The 17914-nt window shown below is 47.3% G+C and overlaps 2 protein-coding genes across 2 annotated transcripts in view; both read right to left on the reverse strand.

Annotated features, from left to right (window-relative positions):
* LOC119394131 (PTB domain-containing engulfment adapter protein 1) overlaps positions 1-17914 on the reverse strand; it is a 137760-nt gene that overhangs the window by 41626 nt on the left and 78220 nt on the right. The gene's annotated exons all lie outside the window — the stretch shown is intronic.
* The window catches only part of LOC119394132 (uncharacterized), an 81725-nt gene that overhangs the window by 39123 nt on the left and 24688 nt on the right, over positions 1-17914 (reverse strand). Inside the window, exons 8-10 of the mRNA XM_049416013.1 lie at positions 15213-15307; positions 13924-14085; positions 5236-5386 (exon numbers count right to left, since the gene is read on the reverse strand). Of these exons, the coding sequence (XP_049271970.1) occupies positions 5236-5386; positions 13924-14085; positions 15213-15307 (408 nt within the window). The remainder of the gene's footprint in view (positions 1-5235; positions 5387-13923; positions 14086-15212; positions 15308-17914) is intronic.

A 17914-nucleotide genomic window follows, 5' to 3' on the forward strand; every position in this document is an offset into this window, starting at 1 on the left:
GTAACCAGTATCGCTCGAAATAAGAAAAAAAAACGAAATAAGAAAAAAACTCCAGGATGGAACGAGGTTCGAACCTGGGCCCTTTGCGTGGGAGCCCAGTATTCAACCTCTGAGCCATGCCGGTGCTTGAAACTGCTTTGCAAAAAGGTCCTATACAGGCTTCATGTCGGAAAGGAACCACATTAGCATATGCAATATAGCGTGGTAGAAGAGTAAAATAAGCACCAAGCGTCGCACAACGCGAATTCTGTAACCAGGCGTCACACAATGCGAATTGCGCAACGAGTAGGTTGTTGAATGCTTCCAACCCATTACAAAGGACTCTGCCATAATTCTTCATCGCCATCAGGCACAGCATCAACAAAGTGCGCATAATGCCTTACATGCGTTTAGCAGGTACCAACGCTCTCCGTAGAATGACGAAAAATGGCACAATGCCTGCTGCCCTACTTCTCAAATATTACAATGATTTATAGCGCAGTGGGTTCCTCAGAAGTGTACTTGTATTGGTTGCCAAGGAAGCCCATAAGCGCATGATCCACTTCCTCGGGGTCTCAGTAAAATTACACTGATTTATAGCGTAGTGGGTTCCTCGCAAGTGCACTTGTATTGGTTGCCAAGGAAGCCCGTAAGCGCATGATCCATTTCCTCGGGGTCTCAGTAAAGTTCTTCGCCCCCCCCCCCCCCCCCCCCCCCGTCTCTCTCCCACGTCAACGTATGTTATACAGCATGACGGGAGAGGGAAATAGTGACCGGGCGTCACCCAATGCAAATTACATAACTGGTGGGCCGTTTAAAGATTCCAACCCATTACAAAGGGCTGAGCCATAATTCTTCATCGTCATCAGTTGTCGCGTCAACAAAGTGCACATGATGCCTTACTGACGTGTAGCTGGTGCCTCGCTTCTCCGCAGAATGACCAATAATGGCTTAGTAGGTGCTTCCCAACTTCACAAAAATTGTGATTTATGGCGTAGTGGGTACCTTTCTAGTGTACTTGTTTTGTAGCCCAAAGAGAGCTTAAGGGGAGACGCTCCTCGAAACAACTTTCTTTTTATTTTTTGCAATAGAGACTTGAAAATTCTGTTATATGTATAGTTTTTCATGCAGATTTCAAATATGTCATTACTTTCCATGTAGCTGCTACAGTTGCTGAGTTATGTCATACACAATGGCAAAATGTTACACTTTTTGCGGGAACTCTTTTATGTACTAAACTTTCAGTAAAATCATTGGGTTGAATCTTATTAGACTCTTTGTAGACTGTAGAGTGCCAATATCTATCCAGATATTCCACAGAGATAATGGAACTAATAAAAAAAAAATTGTACTCTGTAACTGATTATTTTCAGTCTCCTTTGAAACAGTAACCGAATATTTTCACAAGTAATGCTGATAGATATTGCAATTTCAAGTAGATATTTGCATTCTACATGTCTTGAAGAATATGTGTGCCAAGTTTCGTTACTATACATTAAATATAAGTTTATAAAAGGCTGCCCGCAAAACGTGAAATTGTCGAAAAAAATGAATATGAGAAAAACAAGTTTGAAAGTTTGAAACGTTGGCATTTATCAGAAAAAACACTATTTACATCAAATTGGGCCAGAATCCGCCTCCACGTGTGCGTGGACGAAAGTGTAGACTCGGGGCAATCGGAATTTTCACAACACAGTTCGAGGAATGCCGAAAGTCTGCGCTTTCCAGCCGCCTCTCGGACGCCGAGCTTCCGTTCGCGGCAAGGGTGGCATGCCGAACCCGCCACAAGTGCCGTGAGCGCGCCGATTTCGCAAAGCATCGTGTTGACAGTAGGAGCACCTACAAGTCTAGGCTCACTCTCAAGGAATCCAATCTTCTTTTGGGATGCACTGATAAATTCCACCGCAGCGTCAATTTCACAACCACTGTCGCGGGGTTCGGTGTCGGCGTTAGGCCTATCCGATATCGGAGCGTCGGGGGCATCGTCCATCGCTGTCGCTTTGGGAAGCGTCCGACGCCGTTTCCCTCGATACTTGTGGCGAGTCCTGAACTTTCGAACATCAGAACTGCGCTTTTTAGGGCTTGCCATGGCACGAAAATACAGAAGAAACGCAGAACAACTCGGTCGCGGCGTCTGAGGCTTCGTTCTTTTGCCGGGGAGATGGGAGGGAGGAGAGGGTGGAGCGCGCCGCCGTCCAATGGCGGCCTCGTGCTGCGTGCCGCGAAATTCAAAACGCTCGACGTACGCGTTGTTTTTCTCGTTTTTTCTTTATTTTGCGTGAAGATACGAGACTAACCCCTGGTGTATTGTGGAGAAGACAGCTTTACGCTGCATGCGGGCAGGATTGCAAATGGCGGGCACCGCGTCATTTTCGCAACAGAAGGACGCAAACTACACCATTTTTTCGCGACTTTTGCGCATTTCTCGCGTCACCGCTTCTCACTTGGAAGCCGTTTTAGATAATTTCTCGTGCGAATTTGAGCTTGATATTTTCAGAAATAAAAGATTATAGTCCAAGGATGACAATACAGCCGAAAAAAAAAAACCAGATTTTTTTCGGAAAACCGCGACTTTTCGACCCGCGTCTCCCCTTAACGGGCTCTAGAAACGCTGCTCTTCCAGCTTTCGCTGTGGCTGTGCTGCGGTTTCAGCGCAGGCCTGGTGTTTTTTTCGCGTATATCACGCACAAAATATACAGAAAATTTAGCGCTAAACTCGGGGTGCGGGTTATACGCAAATTTCGGTGCGCAGGTTGGCTTCACGGTAATGCAAGGAAGGCGGCTTTGTGTAAATACGCCGAGTTATACACGTGGGTTATACACGAGCAAATACCATATGCAGGCTACCCTCGATACGTGCCGAGCACGTAGCGCCGCGAAGGAGCGTGCCAAAGTTCGCTGGAGGCTAACTGAAAACGAAGTGCCGAAGGTCCGCACTACCACAGTCATAAGCGAGAGAAAGGAAAGCCAAAACGCTTCGTGCCGTTTTACGACTTTATTGCCTTTAATTTTTCTTACAGTGTGCTAGCTGCGTACTTCAGCGTATTTGTTATCGATGATTGCGACGATAGCGACCGCGGTTTTCTGCGCAGCGGTTTCGGCCAATGGTAGTTCCGTTGTCAATCTGTGCACGCTGGCGCATGCCTTCAGAACTGCATCGTTGCCATCTGTGATCGCGTCTACCGCGGTTTTGACCGCAGCATTGCTTTGAGTGGTTGCACGTACGTTGGATGCGCGCGTACTTTAGTGGCTGCGGCAGAATGTAGTTACGCTTGGATTAGGTGCGCGCTGGCCGCACGTGTGTCTTCAAAACGCCGTAGATGTCATTCACGATCGCAGGGCTTGTGACGACGAGTAGTAGTTTTGTTTTGAGTGCTACGTCCAAGACATGGCGGGAGTTCTTGAAGAACGATTCTTCCGCGGCCCACACGCGCATCGTGGTGGATGGACGATCTGTCGCCAAGCATCTCGATGGCGAAAAAGTTACCGGGATGTGCGTGTGGAGGCAGGAAGCATGTCTCAAATGAAGACACGGGTCTTGCGATGCGGCCGCACGGCTCTGGAGAGAGAGATGGTAGAGTTTCTAGAGGAATTTCGCGGAAATCCTAGGTGAGTTCCTTTTCCTTATGTGGTGGCACTCGCAAAAACTTCGTTCAAGCGGAAATACAGTAGAACCCCGTTGTTACATTCCTCACTGCTGCGTTTTCCCGGCTGTTACGTCGTTTTCCGCCGGTCCCGGCATAGCTCCCATAGGATACAATGTATTGGGATACAATGTAATGTAACTGTCGGACCGTTCCCGTATGATACGTCGCGAAGTGCGCCCGGAGCCGACCGAGTGACTACCAAAGAGAGCGGCCATGGTGCATTTTCACGCAGCTTGGCCTCGTTTGACCGTAATATTAGCCGCATGAGAGGCGCAAGCAACAGAATCTTTCAATTGATGCAAACAAAAGCATGGCCTTCGAGATTCAAATTGCAAAGATGGCGTCTATGACGTAACTGCTCGCGAAAGCAAGGCCTTCGAGATTGGCATTTACTATTGACAAAAGCATAGCCTCTGAGATTTGCATTGCACAAACATGGCGTGTATGACGTAATTGCTTGCGAAAGCAAGGGCTTCGAGATTGGCATTCACTTCTGCCATCGCGTTGGCGTAAACTCATCATCATCGTTATTTGTCGGAGAACGGGAGGAGTTCGAGCTGGTTGGAGCTCGCATGGTCGTGCGTGCGGTTCGCGGTCGGACTCGCCGCGCCGGTAGTGATTGCGTGTGCTTAGTTCTTTCATACCTACAGCTGTTGGTGTTAAAAAAATCACATACGTTGATTACATTTCTGTGGATAAGGCCGTCCTAAGCTCCGCGTTTCTATCCATCGACTAGATCGCGGCAGAGCGCGCCAATTTTCGTGCTGCTCGTAAGAATTGAAATAAAATTCTGTGCCACTAAATACTTTGCAGTTTTTCCTGTTTTTTGGCTCTTACGTTTCCCGTCTCTTACGTTTATTTCATACGGTCCCTTCAAAAACGTATCAGCGGGGTTCTACTGTACCCAGAAAAAGTATTTGTTGTGACGAGACATTTTTCGCATTGTTTTCTATGGGCGGCTGACGGGGAATCCAAAATTAGTCGTTGTGGCAGAAATTTCGCTGTAGTGGTATTCGTTATAGCGGGATTAGACTGTAGCAGTTTGCACATGTACAGAACCATGGCCCTTTGTGCAAATTCTTTAGCTTTTTGGAATACGTGTTTCACTCACACCTACAAAATTTTTCTAAATCTGTTCATCCTTCAGTGTGTGTGTACAAGTGCCTTGTTCACCATAGCACACAACGAGATGGGTGCCCCATCAGTCAACACAGTTTCCAAAGGCTACATTTCAACAATGCTGCTGAGGCACACTTGGCCAGAGCACTAGGCTGCAAGCGAAAAGTGTCACGTTCAAAATAAACTACTGTGCTTCCCCTTAAAAAATTTGAACACATCCAATTTCACTGTACTCACAGCAACATGCTAATGCACCAGAGAGCTACCACGATGGTAACGACAACATGCAGCCATGACAGAAAAGCAGGTGAAGTGCCAAAGAACAGCTATCAATGTGAAACGAAACATCGTGCCATGCAGTTTGAAACGGTAGTCATGAGCATCTATCCAATCAACCACTCTACATGCAACTTGGTGCAGCTTGGGCGTTCCTCCATCGTGAACTAAGATTTGCCGTATGTTGTGGGACAAGTGCAGAGCTGTGGCTCACCAAGGGTGTTGAGGAACTTTCTCACAACCGGAAGAATGACTTTTCTCGAAGCTTGCGTGTTGCCTTGGACAAACGTGATGAGGTGGTCTGTAGACATGTGCGAAACCTGATCCAGAGATGGGTCTCCCACAGCGAATAGTGTCGACGTCAACTGAAGCATGCAGAAAGGTAATATGCCATTAATTCGAGCAGGCATCCCTTCATGCGAGATGCAGCTGCGAAGCTCAATAGAACCAGGATCAATGAAGTCTGAAATCAGTAACGAGCATTTAAAACGAGACACGCCATAATATACAGCTTATTTTCACAAAGAGAGAGCTTTAGCATAGTGTAAAACGCTTGCGTTAGCGCTGACATGTGACAAAACACTAATGCTAATATTGTACAAACACTGTGGAGCAAAAACTAGTCTTCTAGAATAGGGAGTTTTTGATGTGGCATCTCAGCCTAATGCAAAACTCAGTGTACGCTAACTGCTGAGAGTACAAAGGAAACAAACTTTATTTACAATAGAACACGAGCAGTGTTTGGGATGCTAAGCTGGTTAATAATCTCTGCACTACACTAACACCAGTATCACACAGGCATTTTGAACGCAATAGCATTAAAGAGCTCGTTTCGCAGAAATTCTGGTGTTGGTGTCACTGGTTGTGAGCGAAAAATCAGTGTTGTCCGTGAGTGAAAATTCAAGATATATGCAAATAAAGAAAAAAAAAAATCTTCGGTTCGAGTGGGAATCATACCCAGGACTTCTACGTGGCAAGCAGCTGTCCTACCACAGAGCCACGCCCATGATAGAAGTTGCTTCGGAAAAAAACATTATACGAATGCTATGTGTTCCGAGTAGGCTTGTGCGAATATTCGAGCACTTCGAATATTCGAACGAATATTACAGTATTCGAATTCGCTTCGAAACGAATTTAAATTCTAGGAAATTTTGAAGTATTCGAAATGAACGAATAGACATATATAAACTGCATGTAACCCCCTGTAAAGGTGGTTTCACTGCAGTGGAAGTGCGCTATACAGTGAATACACCTTTCCAGAAGAAATCTGCACTGCCGCGAAGCTCCGCTTCAAGGTTATACGAACATACAGTAAAACCTCGTTAATTCAGTCACTGGTACTGTGAAAAATCTAATTAAGCGGGTTTTCAAATTAACCAAGCATACAAAAAGCGGGATGCAAGGAACTTTGAATTACTGGAAGTAATCAGAGGTGGTCGTTTGCTGTGCCTGCTAGTTTGCGGCTACAAAGGTTATGTTTTCCAGCAATACCTGGCCCCAATTTTGCCACTAAACCGGGGAAACGGTGGGCCTCGCTGCTGCCAGCGCCAAAAAAAGGGAAAAAAAAACGATCTCGTGGTCAACTGTAATGCGCACTTGCGGAAAAAAAAAGACATGCTTCGCTGCAACACAGTGGTGACACGCAGGCAGCACGTCACCTGCTCCTCGCAGCGTCAGCGCGTCATGATGCGACCATTCGCCCATTCTTTCTGTTAAAATAAATAATTTAATAATGACCAGTGTGACGGAATTCGCCCTGTTTTCTGGGCGGAAAAGATGATCATTGAAGTTTTTAAACTGAGTTTTCGAAGTAGGCGTTGCAGGCAAGTACTCCGCCAACAATGCAAGTGCGCGAATTGCCGGAACAAGCGCCAATCGCAGGTTCGCATACATCGCGAATTCCGTCAGACCGCCCTTTATTAATTTCTCCATTTTTCCAGAAAGAATGGGCAAATCATGACGCACTGACGTGGAGAGAAGCATGCGTCATGCTGCCCGCGTGTCACCGCTGTGCTGCAGTGAAGCACGTCTTTTATGCAGGCGCACATTTCAGCTGACCATGAGACCGCCTTTTGTTTTATTTTTTTCTTGTGCTGGCAGCAGCGAGGCTGGGATGCTTCACTTGTCACCCATTAGTATCGCTACACTGCATTGCCTTGTGGCTCCTAAGGGCCATCGTTTCTGCGGATTTGCGGCTAAATCGGGATCGAGAATTTGCACATAGCACCCAAAGTTTTCGAATTAACCGGGCTCATACTGACCGCCGCTTCAAATTATCCACTCAAATTTACATTGCAAAATACGGGGCCGCAGAAATCCTTCTAATTATGCGGGATTTCGAAATAGCCGAATTAATGAGGTCTTACTGTATTACCCTCACATCGATTCATCATTTTTTTAGTTCTAAAGCTCGTTATACCGGCTTATATGCTCTAAGTATAGTAAATTTTAAGACGTAACATATTTTACAGGTTATCACTTGCATTCTACCAAAAGTCAAATCCTGCTACTACTCAAAGTTGCTTCCACTTCCCTTTGAATGAACCAAAAAGAATGACATATGCATATGCCTTGTTTCAACTTTAAAAATATTGCTCTGGTTAATTGGGTCATGACAAATATGCTCATTTTTCTTTATCATATGTGATATAAACTATACGAATTCGCTTCGACCAAATCACTATTCGCTTCGAATTCGCTTCGGACCTAAAATTTACTATTCGCACAAACCTAGTTCCGAGGAGTGTCATTAACACATTTGTGGCAGAAGCAGAGAATCACACCAGGCGTCAAAACATGTGAATTGTGCAATGAGTTGTTGGTTTCAAGACCCGTCAATTACAAAGCACAGAGGCATAATTAATTATCATTATCAACAACAGCATCAATAACATGTGCAGGTGCGCATGTTGCCTCACAGACCCGTAGCGGGTACCTCGCCAACTAACAAAAGAAAGAATTATGTCGTCGTGGGCACTTCGCAACTGTATTTGCAGTAGGCCTTCTAGGATAGTTTGAAAGGGCTGATTTACAGGCGCAGAGACGTTCCTTTCGTTGCGGCACAGTTTAGGCATCCACCGAGAAGTGAAGCCAGGCTAGCAATTGAGAAGGCGATGCGAACAGGGTCCGATTACGCTATCGCGTTCTACTCTTGAAGGTGAAGCTCAAGCGTCCTCCAAGTTTTTGATCATGGTCAGGGATGATCTGGATGAGGCTCAATCTGAGTCAGGTGCTGCTGCACAGTCACCTTCAATTACAATCAGTTCCAGTCAAGAGCACAACGATCACGATCTGGCTCCCAGATCACAATTTGACTGACATCTGCATCAGACTATCTGGATTACATTGCACTATGTAACAGAGACAATTGCTCATTATGATCAATAAATTCTATCCAGATCAGCCCTCACTAAGAGCAAAAGCATCCGCGTGATACCGGTATGGGAGACCAGCGCTGGATAGGTGGCGCGCCGAAAAAGGGCACCTGGCGGGGAGTCGCGACATAACTCAGCCGCTCGCATGGCCTCCGCGCCGCCGGCTAATCTCGGAGGCAATGCCGCTCGCACTCAAACGACCGGCCGCACTGTACCGCGGTGAGCGCACGCGCGTGTGCCGTTCCCGTGCTTCATTTTGGCGCGAACACCTCGAGCAGCCATTGCGCCAATGATACTGCTCTATGGTTTAGAAAAAAAAATAACTTTGTCTGAAGGCTACTTTCTCAAGAAAGCATTGGAAAACGGAGACAAATCCTACAGAGCAGACTACGTCTGTGCATACGGCGTCAAAGAGACACTGCTGTGCCTTGATGGCGACTCCGTCCTCACCATTTTCTGATTGCGCCCTGGGATTTGTGTCAAGCTAGTGCAGGCTCACAGCCTCCATTGATAAGTACGTGCTGCGTCGATACCAGCTGCCCACTACTGCAGTAAAAAAAAAATAAGAGGCAAGGAGTATCTGCGTCAACGTTTTTCTGCCGTGGTATGTATGCCCAGCCTGCGGTATGTATGCACGCGGACGTTGATCAAGCAAACCACCGTGCTAGCAAAGCACGTATGGTGTCGCGCTGTTATGCTCGAGGGCGCGGGACAGATTCCCGGCCACGGTGGCCGCATTTCGATGGGGTTGAAATACAAAGAACACCCGCGTACTGAGATTTATGTGCACGTTAAAGAACCCCAGGTTGTCAAAAATAATCCTGATTCCCACACTTTGGCGTGCCTCATTATCATACCTTGTTTGGCACGTAAAACGCTATAGCAAGTGTCTATGTTGATCAAACAGGTTTATTCTAAGCAGGCTAAGGCAAGCGAAAAAACTAACACAGTACGTTAGGCGAATTAAACGGCGAGTAAAAATCCAAGATATTTAACGCTTTTCTAGCGAGGCATATAATTGCGATGGCACTTCGCCGCGGAAGCCAATACACAAAGATGCTTTACCGCATCGGCTGACTCCAGTAAGCTAAGCTTCGAGTAGTCCGCTGATTTGTTCGTGACAACTCTGTCTGTAGCACAAGTAAAGTTCAACGGAGGCATCCATCGCGGGCGTATTTCTTATAACTTTGCAGCGGCTTCGGCGCGAACGTGCCCCCGCACACATCTCGTAGACAGACAGCTTTCCTTCTGCGTAACTGTTTGCAAATGATGCAGACTACCTGCCTATCGTATCATTCATTGCACGCGGTGGCATCAGAAATGAACTTGGTGGTGGTCAGACGAAAAAATTGTTACATATGTTGCATGCTGCATAATATGTACGTTTTTTTACGACAAAACACCGATGAAATTCCTCTCGTTGGCCCCGGTTTCCACTGGTGGCCCTTACTATCGAATAAATCTAGCAGACACGCGCAATTCGGTTTAGAAATCAGCCCGACGCCACTAGACAGTAGAGCAAGAACATACTGTGCTCGCCTGACTGCCGGGATGCAACCCCGCATCCGTTCATATTCATACGTTTTAGAAGGAAAAACATAGAAGGATACGTCCTTCCTCATTTCTACGTATTGTGGCAGTTGAATGCGCAACAGTACCGCCAGCATCCTCTTGTTTTGTTTCGGCGATACGCGCCCGCATCGCCTCAACCTGTCGCCACTCTCGTCCGCGGGAGCGGCTGGAGTATGCGCGCTTTGACCGCCAGGGCGGCTGCGGAAACTCCAGCGCTGGTTCCCTATAAGACAATCTACGACTCTGTAATATAAGCATGTGTTCACTCTAAACCATCATCTCCATGTTCACCTCTTCTCTACAGTGGGGACGACGTAACTTCAAGAAGGAACAGCTGTCATGACATCCTACATGCCTTCTTTGTTATCGGTGGCAAAGCTCTCAATGCATCAAAAGCCAGCTTGAGTGAACCAAATGGCAACCTGTTGTGGCTGTACCAATAGCAATGTGGCAGTAACAGCAGCTCCAACAGCTTCAAGGGTTACACATCAAGCAAGCAACAAAATAAATTAATTGTGTAGTTTAATTTTTCAGTAACCCATTAGATCGTTTCTCCCTGCCCTTTAAAGAGGAAACTGTGTAAGCTCTTGGTACGATACCATGCTAGGAGGCTGCTGCAGAACAGTCTAAACTATTTTCAAGGTAACAAACTTCAATGAAGAGTAACTTTCTACCGTCTTGTATAATTTTACAATCTAATATATATAATTAAAGACATTATTCCCGCAATGGCACCCACTTTTCATTTTCGATAAGCTTCACAGCAATGCATGGTTGACCACATAAGACCTATGCAGTACAGCGAAGCTGACTTTTGGGAACTGCTACAGCTGCAACCAGACCAAAGCAAGACAGCGCTGGTTCAAAGCTGCAGGATAACATAGCGGCAATGGTGACTTCGAATAATACTGTTTAGGACCTGCAATCGCAGTGCAATGTCTGAAAAATCAGGCGACTAAAGGTTTCAGCTCCTTAAAGGGGTCATGAAGCACCCCTTGGGCTTGTTGAAAAAACACATCCTGCGGAAAGCTGACACGGCAGTGAACTGCTTTGCAAAATATTACAATCGTGTGCGCCGCGTAAAGGCCACAAGCGGAGCGCGAAGTTGCCGTTTCCTCAGGCGCCCTCTTTTCAAACAGAGGCCACTTCTCACTCTCGTCGGTGGGCGGGGCGTCTGCACGCTGACATCGCGGATCTGCCAGTTTACGTCGCAAGAGATATAGCATGCTTATTGGCCGATAGCCGGATGAGATGAGCTTCTTGCCACGGGGTGCCGCCATTTGCCCGCGCCGCACTCCTCAGTCTGCTAAATTTACACGGTAGCCGCACTCGCGCATGCGAATCACAGCGGGAGAGCGATTTCGTTTCATGACGCGCACTGACGTAACTTCTTTCCCCCGTGCCATCCCTCCCTGTAAAGCTTCCAGTGCGCTCGTCAGCACGAGAAAAGAGAGAAAGCGCTGAGAGCGTGCGCCAAACCCCCGTAACTCCGCTCATTCATGACGGATTCGAGAAATTTTTGCGGCAATCGATTCGGGAAGCAGTAAACTCCGATACTGAGGTCATTGGATCATTACTTGGAAAAGTGATTCATGACCCTTTTAAGTTTCAGACATCCTCATACACTGGCTCTATAAGGTGCATGGTAGTGTCCCAAAATTATCTGAATTATCGGGCATGTCCGAAAAATTGCTCTTTGACTGTACATATTGTTACGTAAAATAACACGAGGCGTGACTATTTACAAGTGCCATACTACGGCCATACTATAGTGGCGATGGTATGCGGCACAGTGATACTGCGCGTCAGTCGTGCGTCAGTTATAGGTGTAACGATGCAGTCGCCGTCGGGAACTGGAGGGGTCGATGACAAACAGACGTGCGTCACTGCTCGAGGTGGCAGGCGAACAAAAGTGGTTGGGCTCAAGCGGCTGACGGGCTTTTCACAGGTATCGGTGAGAAGAGGAAGATCGAGGCTGAGTGTGCCAGAAGAACAGTGAATTAAGGCCGAGTGTGCCGAAAGGAAATCAAGGCCAAGTATGAGGTCATGAGGGCAACGAGCTAGAACGGCGAAAAGGACGACGGCGTGACGACCGGCAATGCTGACACGAGCAGTGCACATTCCGATTACTTCCACAGTACCGCCATCGGCAACACGTATTGCCTGTGTCGTGGACGGCATCATAATCTTCTGCAAACGGCGGCGTAGAGGAGCGCTCATAATAGACAGGTGCGCGCCTGTGTCAACGAGGGCGGTCACAGGAACATTGTCGACTTTTACTTCAAGCAGGCTGTGGTGTGTGGGCAGCGTCAGTAGAGGATTTTCAGGCGTCGATGGTATTGCAGCTTCACCTCCATAAGCTGCAATATCTAGTTTTCCTGCTGCGAGCGTCCAGAGAAGGTCGGCGAGGAAAAGCGTCGAGGCTGCGGAGAGCGGGATTGGCGGCGTTGCGGTGACGGCGAGCAAGAGTAGCGGCGAACAGGCGAAGTGGCGTCATTGGTGAGAGGTTCGTGAGAAGACGAGTAGACATTGGAGGGTGCAGCGGCTGAACGTGTAGAAGTGGTAGGGCGCATGTAGGTAGGGTAGGTCTGGCGTGGTGGGTTTGACCAACGGCGACGGCAATAGCGAGAAACGTGCCCTGGCTGGTGACAGGAAAAGCAGATAGGCTGGTCATCGGGTGTTCGCCATTCTGTAGGGTTGCGGAAGGGCAATGTAGGAGAGGATCGGTGAGCGTTGCCTGGGGAGTAAGGCCGTACTGCAGGGCGAGTCAGGGGACATGCGGATGGAAGACCGAGGTTTGCAAACTCCTGCCTGACCACAGCTTGAATGAAGGCCACCGATGGCTGTGAAGGGTCAGTGGTGTGTGTTGTGAAAACTGGTGGTCGAATGGGAGCAGGACAGGCAGCTTCAATCTCCCGACGAACAATGCGTGTGACGTTGTCATAGGTGGGCGGCTGGCGAGCGGCTTCACAAGATGAGGTTGCGGCCGTGTTGGGAAGCCGCGTAAATCTCTGAGTTATACGGCAGCTCTTGGCTTGTTCAAACCGTCGGCACTCTTTGATGATTGAGTTGACGGTGGCAACGTTGGTGTAAACAAGCAGGTTGAAGGCATCGTCTGCGATGCCTTTAAGCACATGCGATACCTTCTCCGACTCAGGCATGTGCTCATCAACCTGGCGACAAAGGGCGATGACGTCGTGAATGTACGCGACGTACGATTCGGTAGAGGTCTGTGCTCGAGTTGCCAGTTGATTCCGCGCAGCCATCTGCCGTCCAGCAGTGTTGCCAAAAAGGTCGCGGATCTTCTCTTTGAAAGATTCCCAGCTCGTAATGTCTGCTTCGTGCGTCTTGAACCACACCCGCGGTGGGCCATCAAGGTAGAAAAGTACGTTGGCGAGCATAAGGGTCGGGTCCCACCTATAGCTGGCACTGATCCGTTCATACAGGTTGATCCATTTGTCAATGTCAACGCCATCCTGTCTGGAAAATACGCCAGGATCACGAGCAGGAGGTAGGACTACGTAGGTAGAAGCCACGGGAGGGGCAGGCGGTGACGACGATGTTCCGTCTACTTGCGACATGGTCGGACCCGCGATGATACGGCCGTTGCGGAGCTTCGTGATGGGTACAGGGAACAACCAGCGCCTCCACCACAAAGATGTTACGTAAAATAACACGAGGCGTGACTATTTACAAGTGTATTTACACTGATGTGCACACCATCAATCAAGATGGAGGACAGCACCCACAGCAGACAGACAGGCGAGTCCTCTTTGTCGTCTTCTGTACGCAGAATGTCTGGCTCTTGATGGGTTAGCTACGTAGCAATATGTATGAATTGACATCCTGACCCAGTTCGCAAGATCATGCTCACAATAACACTTATATATGCGTTTCTAGTATTGAATGTTATCCGCTACGATATGTTACACGGTAGCCAGGCCAAGACAGATTACCTGCTGCTTGAGCACAATGTCTGGAGAGAAGACTGCTAGCTGCCTCCGTACCGAATTGCTTTTCTCTTCAACGGCTATGGTGAGGATGATGAGGGCACTGTAGCCGTGCGTCTTGCAGAACTTGCCCAGCTCTGCCTCCATAGTGTTCTCCTGACAGATGCTCTAGAGGAATGAAAGGAAAAAAATTTATTCTGAGGCATTATATGCTAAAACCACGATATGATTATGAGTAGTCCAGGACTACAGATTAATTCCTACCATTTAGGCTTCTTTAACATGCACCCAAATAAAAATGCAGTTGCTGTAGCCGGGAATTTAACCTGCGTCCTTCAGCTTAGATGCGAGAGACTATAACCGTTAACACAGCATATAGGGATGAAAGGAGTACACTCAAACCTCGGTATAACAAAGTTGCATCTGCCAAGAAAATAACTTCGCTATATCCGAAAACTCGTTATAAACGTTTATTTGTAACACTGTAGCTATGACAAGACTATTCTTCATTTACTTCGTTATAACCGATAATTCGTTATATCCGTGTTCGTTATAACGAGGTTTGAGTGTAGTAGTTTATGGAGGGGGGGGAGGGACCCAAGTCTGAAGGAACAACTGCACAGAAGTTTCACTTTGGCCAAGTTCATTGTGGGCGAGTTGTATAAGCCACTGAAGCATTCTTGACAAGGGTTCATGATGATCAAGCTGTTTTGTTGTTTTGCTGCCAGCCCTTAAACAGCACCTAAGTAGACAATGCGCACATCTGGTAGTTGCCACCATGACATACGTCCGGCACATTGCCTCCAAGAAAGACGTTAGGGAGCCTCCTTATCTCAGAGGTCACGTGTCACTTCAAGTGAGCGGTAATGACAGCGTTTTCTTCACTTTCGATACCAAAAATGGCTATTTTCACGAACTCCCTTAACATGGCATACACTGAGCAGCGAATTAGTATAATGAGCTATGGCGGTGATACAAGTACAGATAGCCGGAGGATAACCGGAGACTAGCTATACGAGGAGGCCATCAGGATCTCGATAGCAAAATGAGACATGGCGCTACGAGAGCCCAACACGAACTGACTCTTTATTTTTCCCGCATCCCCATTCTTCCAGTCTCCAGGCGTGACGCCCCAACACACAAAGCAACAGTGCCGCGCGAGGGCGCTGCGTGTTAGCTACTAACATTGTGACAGGTGGCTTAAAGTGGAAAAGGAAAAGAAAAGTTTTACACAAGTTGCAAGCTGAAACTACTCTTTCATCATGTGTCATTGAATGCAGATGCAAGTCATGTACCTTTAATTCTCCAGGCACCGATGATAATGCTATGCGCTTTGCGGATGAGCAGACAACCTTGAGGTCCTTGTGAAGGAGCTCATCCAAAGTCAAGCCTGCAAACATTTTAAACGAGATACTTTAACACGAGTGACAGATGCCGTAGGCGACTCTCTAGAATTAATCTGCAATTCTTACTTTGTGTATTAAGAAACGTGCTTTGCAGTACTTTTGCAGTCTCAATAGCTTTAGGTGCCATCAAATTATTTTATACTGTTTATTTCACTGAAGTACCAAAAAAATCTGTACATTATTACAGATCATCCAAATGCACAGTAAAGCAACGTCGCAGGTCTGCTGTGTAAAAGTAGATACTAACTTGACCTGTCTTATGTCCAGAGCAAGCTGGAATGCTTCCATTTCAAGCTCGTATCAGTACTATCAACCTTGCTTTCTATTAGTGTTTTCATGTGTGTGCGTTTGATCCTTAAAATGGATGCCGAATTCATTTTACAAAACGTATAACACCCCAGACGTGCGACAAACTGAAACCTTCCTTTAACGCAATGAACAGTAAGTGTGGCACAGGCTCGTTTATCTACTCTAGCCCCTGCAATAAACTTTCAGAAACAGCTGTATAACCACAGTCGGATGGCGATATACAGTCGAACACCTCTACAATGAAATGACCTGCATTACGAATGATTTTGAAGGTCTTGAACCCTTTATTATAGAGGTGTTTGACAGTACCCTTACAGTTGATTGACTCACATGAAATACACCCTATTAATGTAACAATCTACACCATTTCCTCTCGATGGTACCGTATTTATTCGAATCAAAGCCAATGTTTTTTTCAAAAGAACAATGTGCGAAAGTGGGGGGGGGGGGGGGTAGGCTTAGATTTAAGTACAATGATTAGGTTTTTTTTTTTTCTGGCCTTGCGAATTTCGGGGGTCGGCTTAGAATCGGGGCCGGCCTAGATTCGAGTACAGTAGAACCCCGCTGATACGTTTTTGAAGGGACCGTAGGAAATAAACGTAAGAGACGGGAAACGTAAGAGCCGAAAAACAGGAAAAACGGCAAAATATTTAGTGGTACAGAATTTTATTTCAATTCTTACGAGCAGCACGAAAATTGGCGCGCTCAGCCGCGATCTAGTCGATGGATAGAAACGCGGAGCTTAGGACGGCCTCATCCACAGAAATGTAATCAACGTATGTGATTTTTTTAACACCAACAGCTGTAGGCATGAAAGAACTAAGCACACGCAATCACGACCGGCGCGGCGAGTCCGACCGCGAAGGAGGAGGAGGAGAGGTTGAGGAAAGGAAAAGGCGCAACTTCTGCAACCCTAATTGGGAGCACGGCTCAGCGCCCCGACCGCGAACCGCACGCACGACCGTGCGAGCTCCAACCAGCTCGAACTCCTCCCGCTCTCCGACAAATAACGATGATGATGAGTCTACGCCAACGCGATGGCAGAAGTGAATGCCAATCTCGAAGGCCTTGTTTTCGCAAGCAATTACGTCATACACGCCATGTTTGTGCAATACAAATCTCAAAGGCTATGCTTTTGCCAATAGTAAATGCCAATCTCGAAGGCCTTGCTTTCGCGAGCAGTTACGTCATAGACGCCATCTTTGCAATTTGAATCTCGAAGGCCATGCTTTTGTTTGCATCAATTGAAAGATTCTGTTGCTTGCGCCTCTCATGCGGCTAAAGGCCCGAACACACGTACGCGTTGCAGCGCGTCAACGCGTGATATTTTGACGCGGCGCCGCGCCCTCTCCCTATGGAGAGGGAGGGCGCGCAGTTTCGCGTAGCCGCGCGCCCTCTTCCCCATAGGGAGAGGGCGTGACGCCGCGTCAAAATGTCACGCGTTGACGCGCTGCAACGTGTACGTGTGTTCGGGCCTTAACATTACGGTCAAACGAGGCCAAGCTGCGTGAAAATGCACCATGGCGGCTCTCTTCGGTAGTCACTCGGTCGGCTCCGAGCGCACTTCGCGACGTATCATACGGGAACGGTACGACAGTTACGACGTAACAGCGGGGTTCCCAATACATTGTATCCTATGGGAGCTATGCCGGGACCGGCGGAAAACGACGTAACAGCCGGGAAAACGCAGCAGTGAGGAACGTAACAGCGGGGTTCTACTGTAAATACTAGAGCTGTGAGAATAGCAAAATTTTGGGTGCGAAGCGAATTCGAATATTGAAGTGTGAGTGCGAATCGAATCAAATATTTTTCGAATATTTCTCGAATATTTCTAGAATGTTTTTCGAATACTTCGAAGCGAAATTGCAGAAAAAAAAGTTAGAGAGGATTCCTAAGCATATTCTTATGAGGTAGCAACATGAAAGTGTTTCTTTTCGCTAGATTGATGAAGCACTGGCAAGTTGCTGTTTCATAGTTGTCTTATCAAGAATGAGGCAATGTAGAGGCCGAATTCTATTTATGTACATGATTTGGCGCAACCAAACTGTTGCCGACGACACTTTACCCGTGATAGGTAAAGATGCCATTTCATCATCCTGTCCTCGTCTTTCAACTTCTGTGGAAGCCCAACTGATGTGGCGGACAAGGATGTTCTCCCTTCAAGTCCGGAGTTCCAAATCTGCCTCGTAGACGTCGATATATGAGAACATCTGAAATTTTGGATGCTAAAAAGCGTCGGCTTCCGATTTTTCTGACTTCCTGCCCAAATTTCAGGTCCAAAA

The sequence above is a fragment of the Rhipicephalus sanguineus genome, chromosome 5 (assembly GCF_013339695.2).
Source record: "Rhipicephalus sanguineus isolate Rsan-2018 chromosome 5, BIME_Rsan_1.4, whole genome shotgun sequence".
Taxonomy (NCBI): Eukaryota; Metazoa; Arthropoda; class Arachnida; order Ixodida; family Ixodidae; genus Rhipicephalus; species Rhipicephalus sanguineus.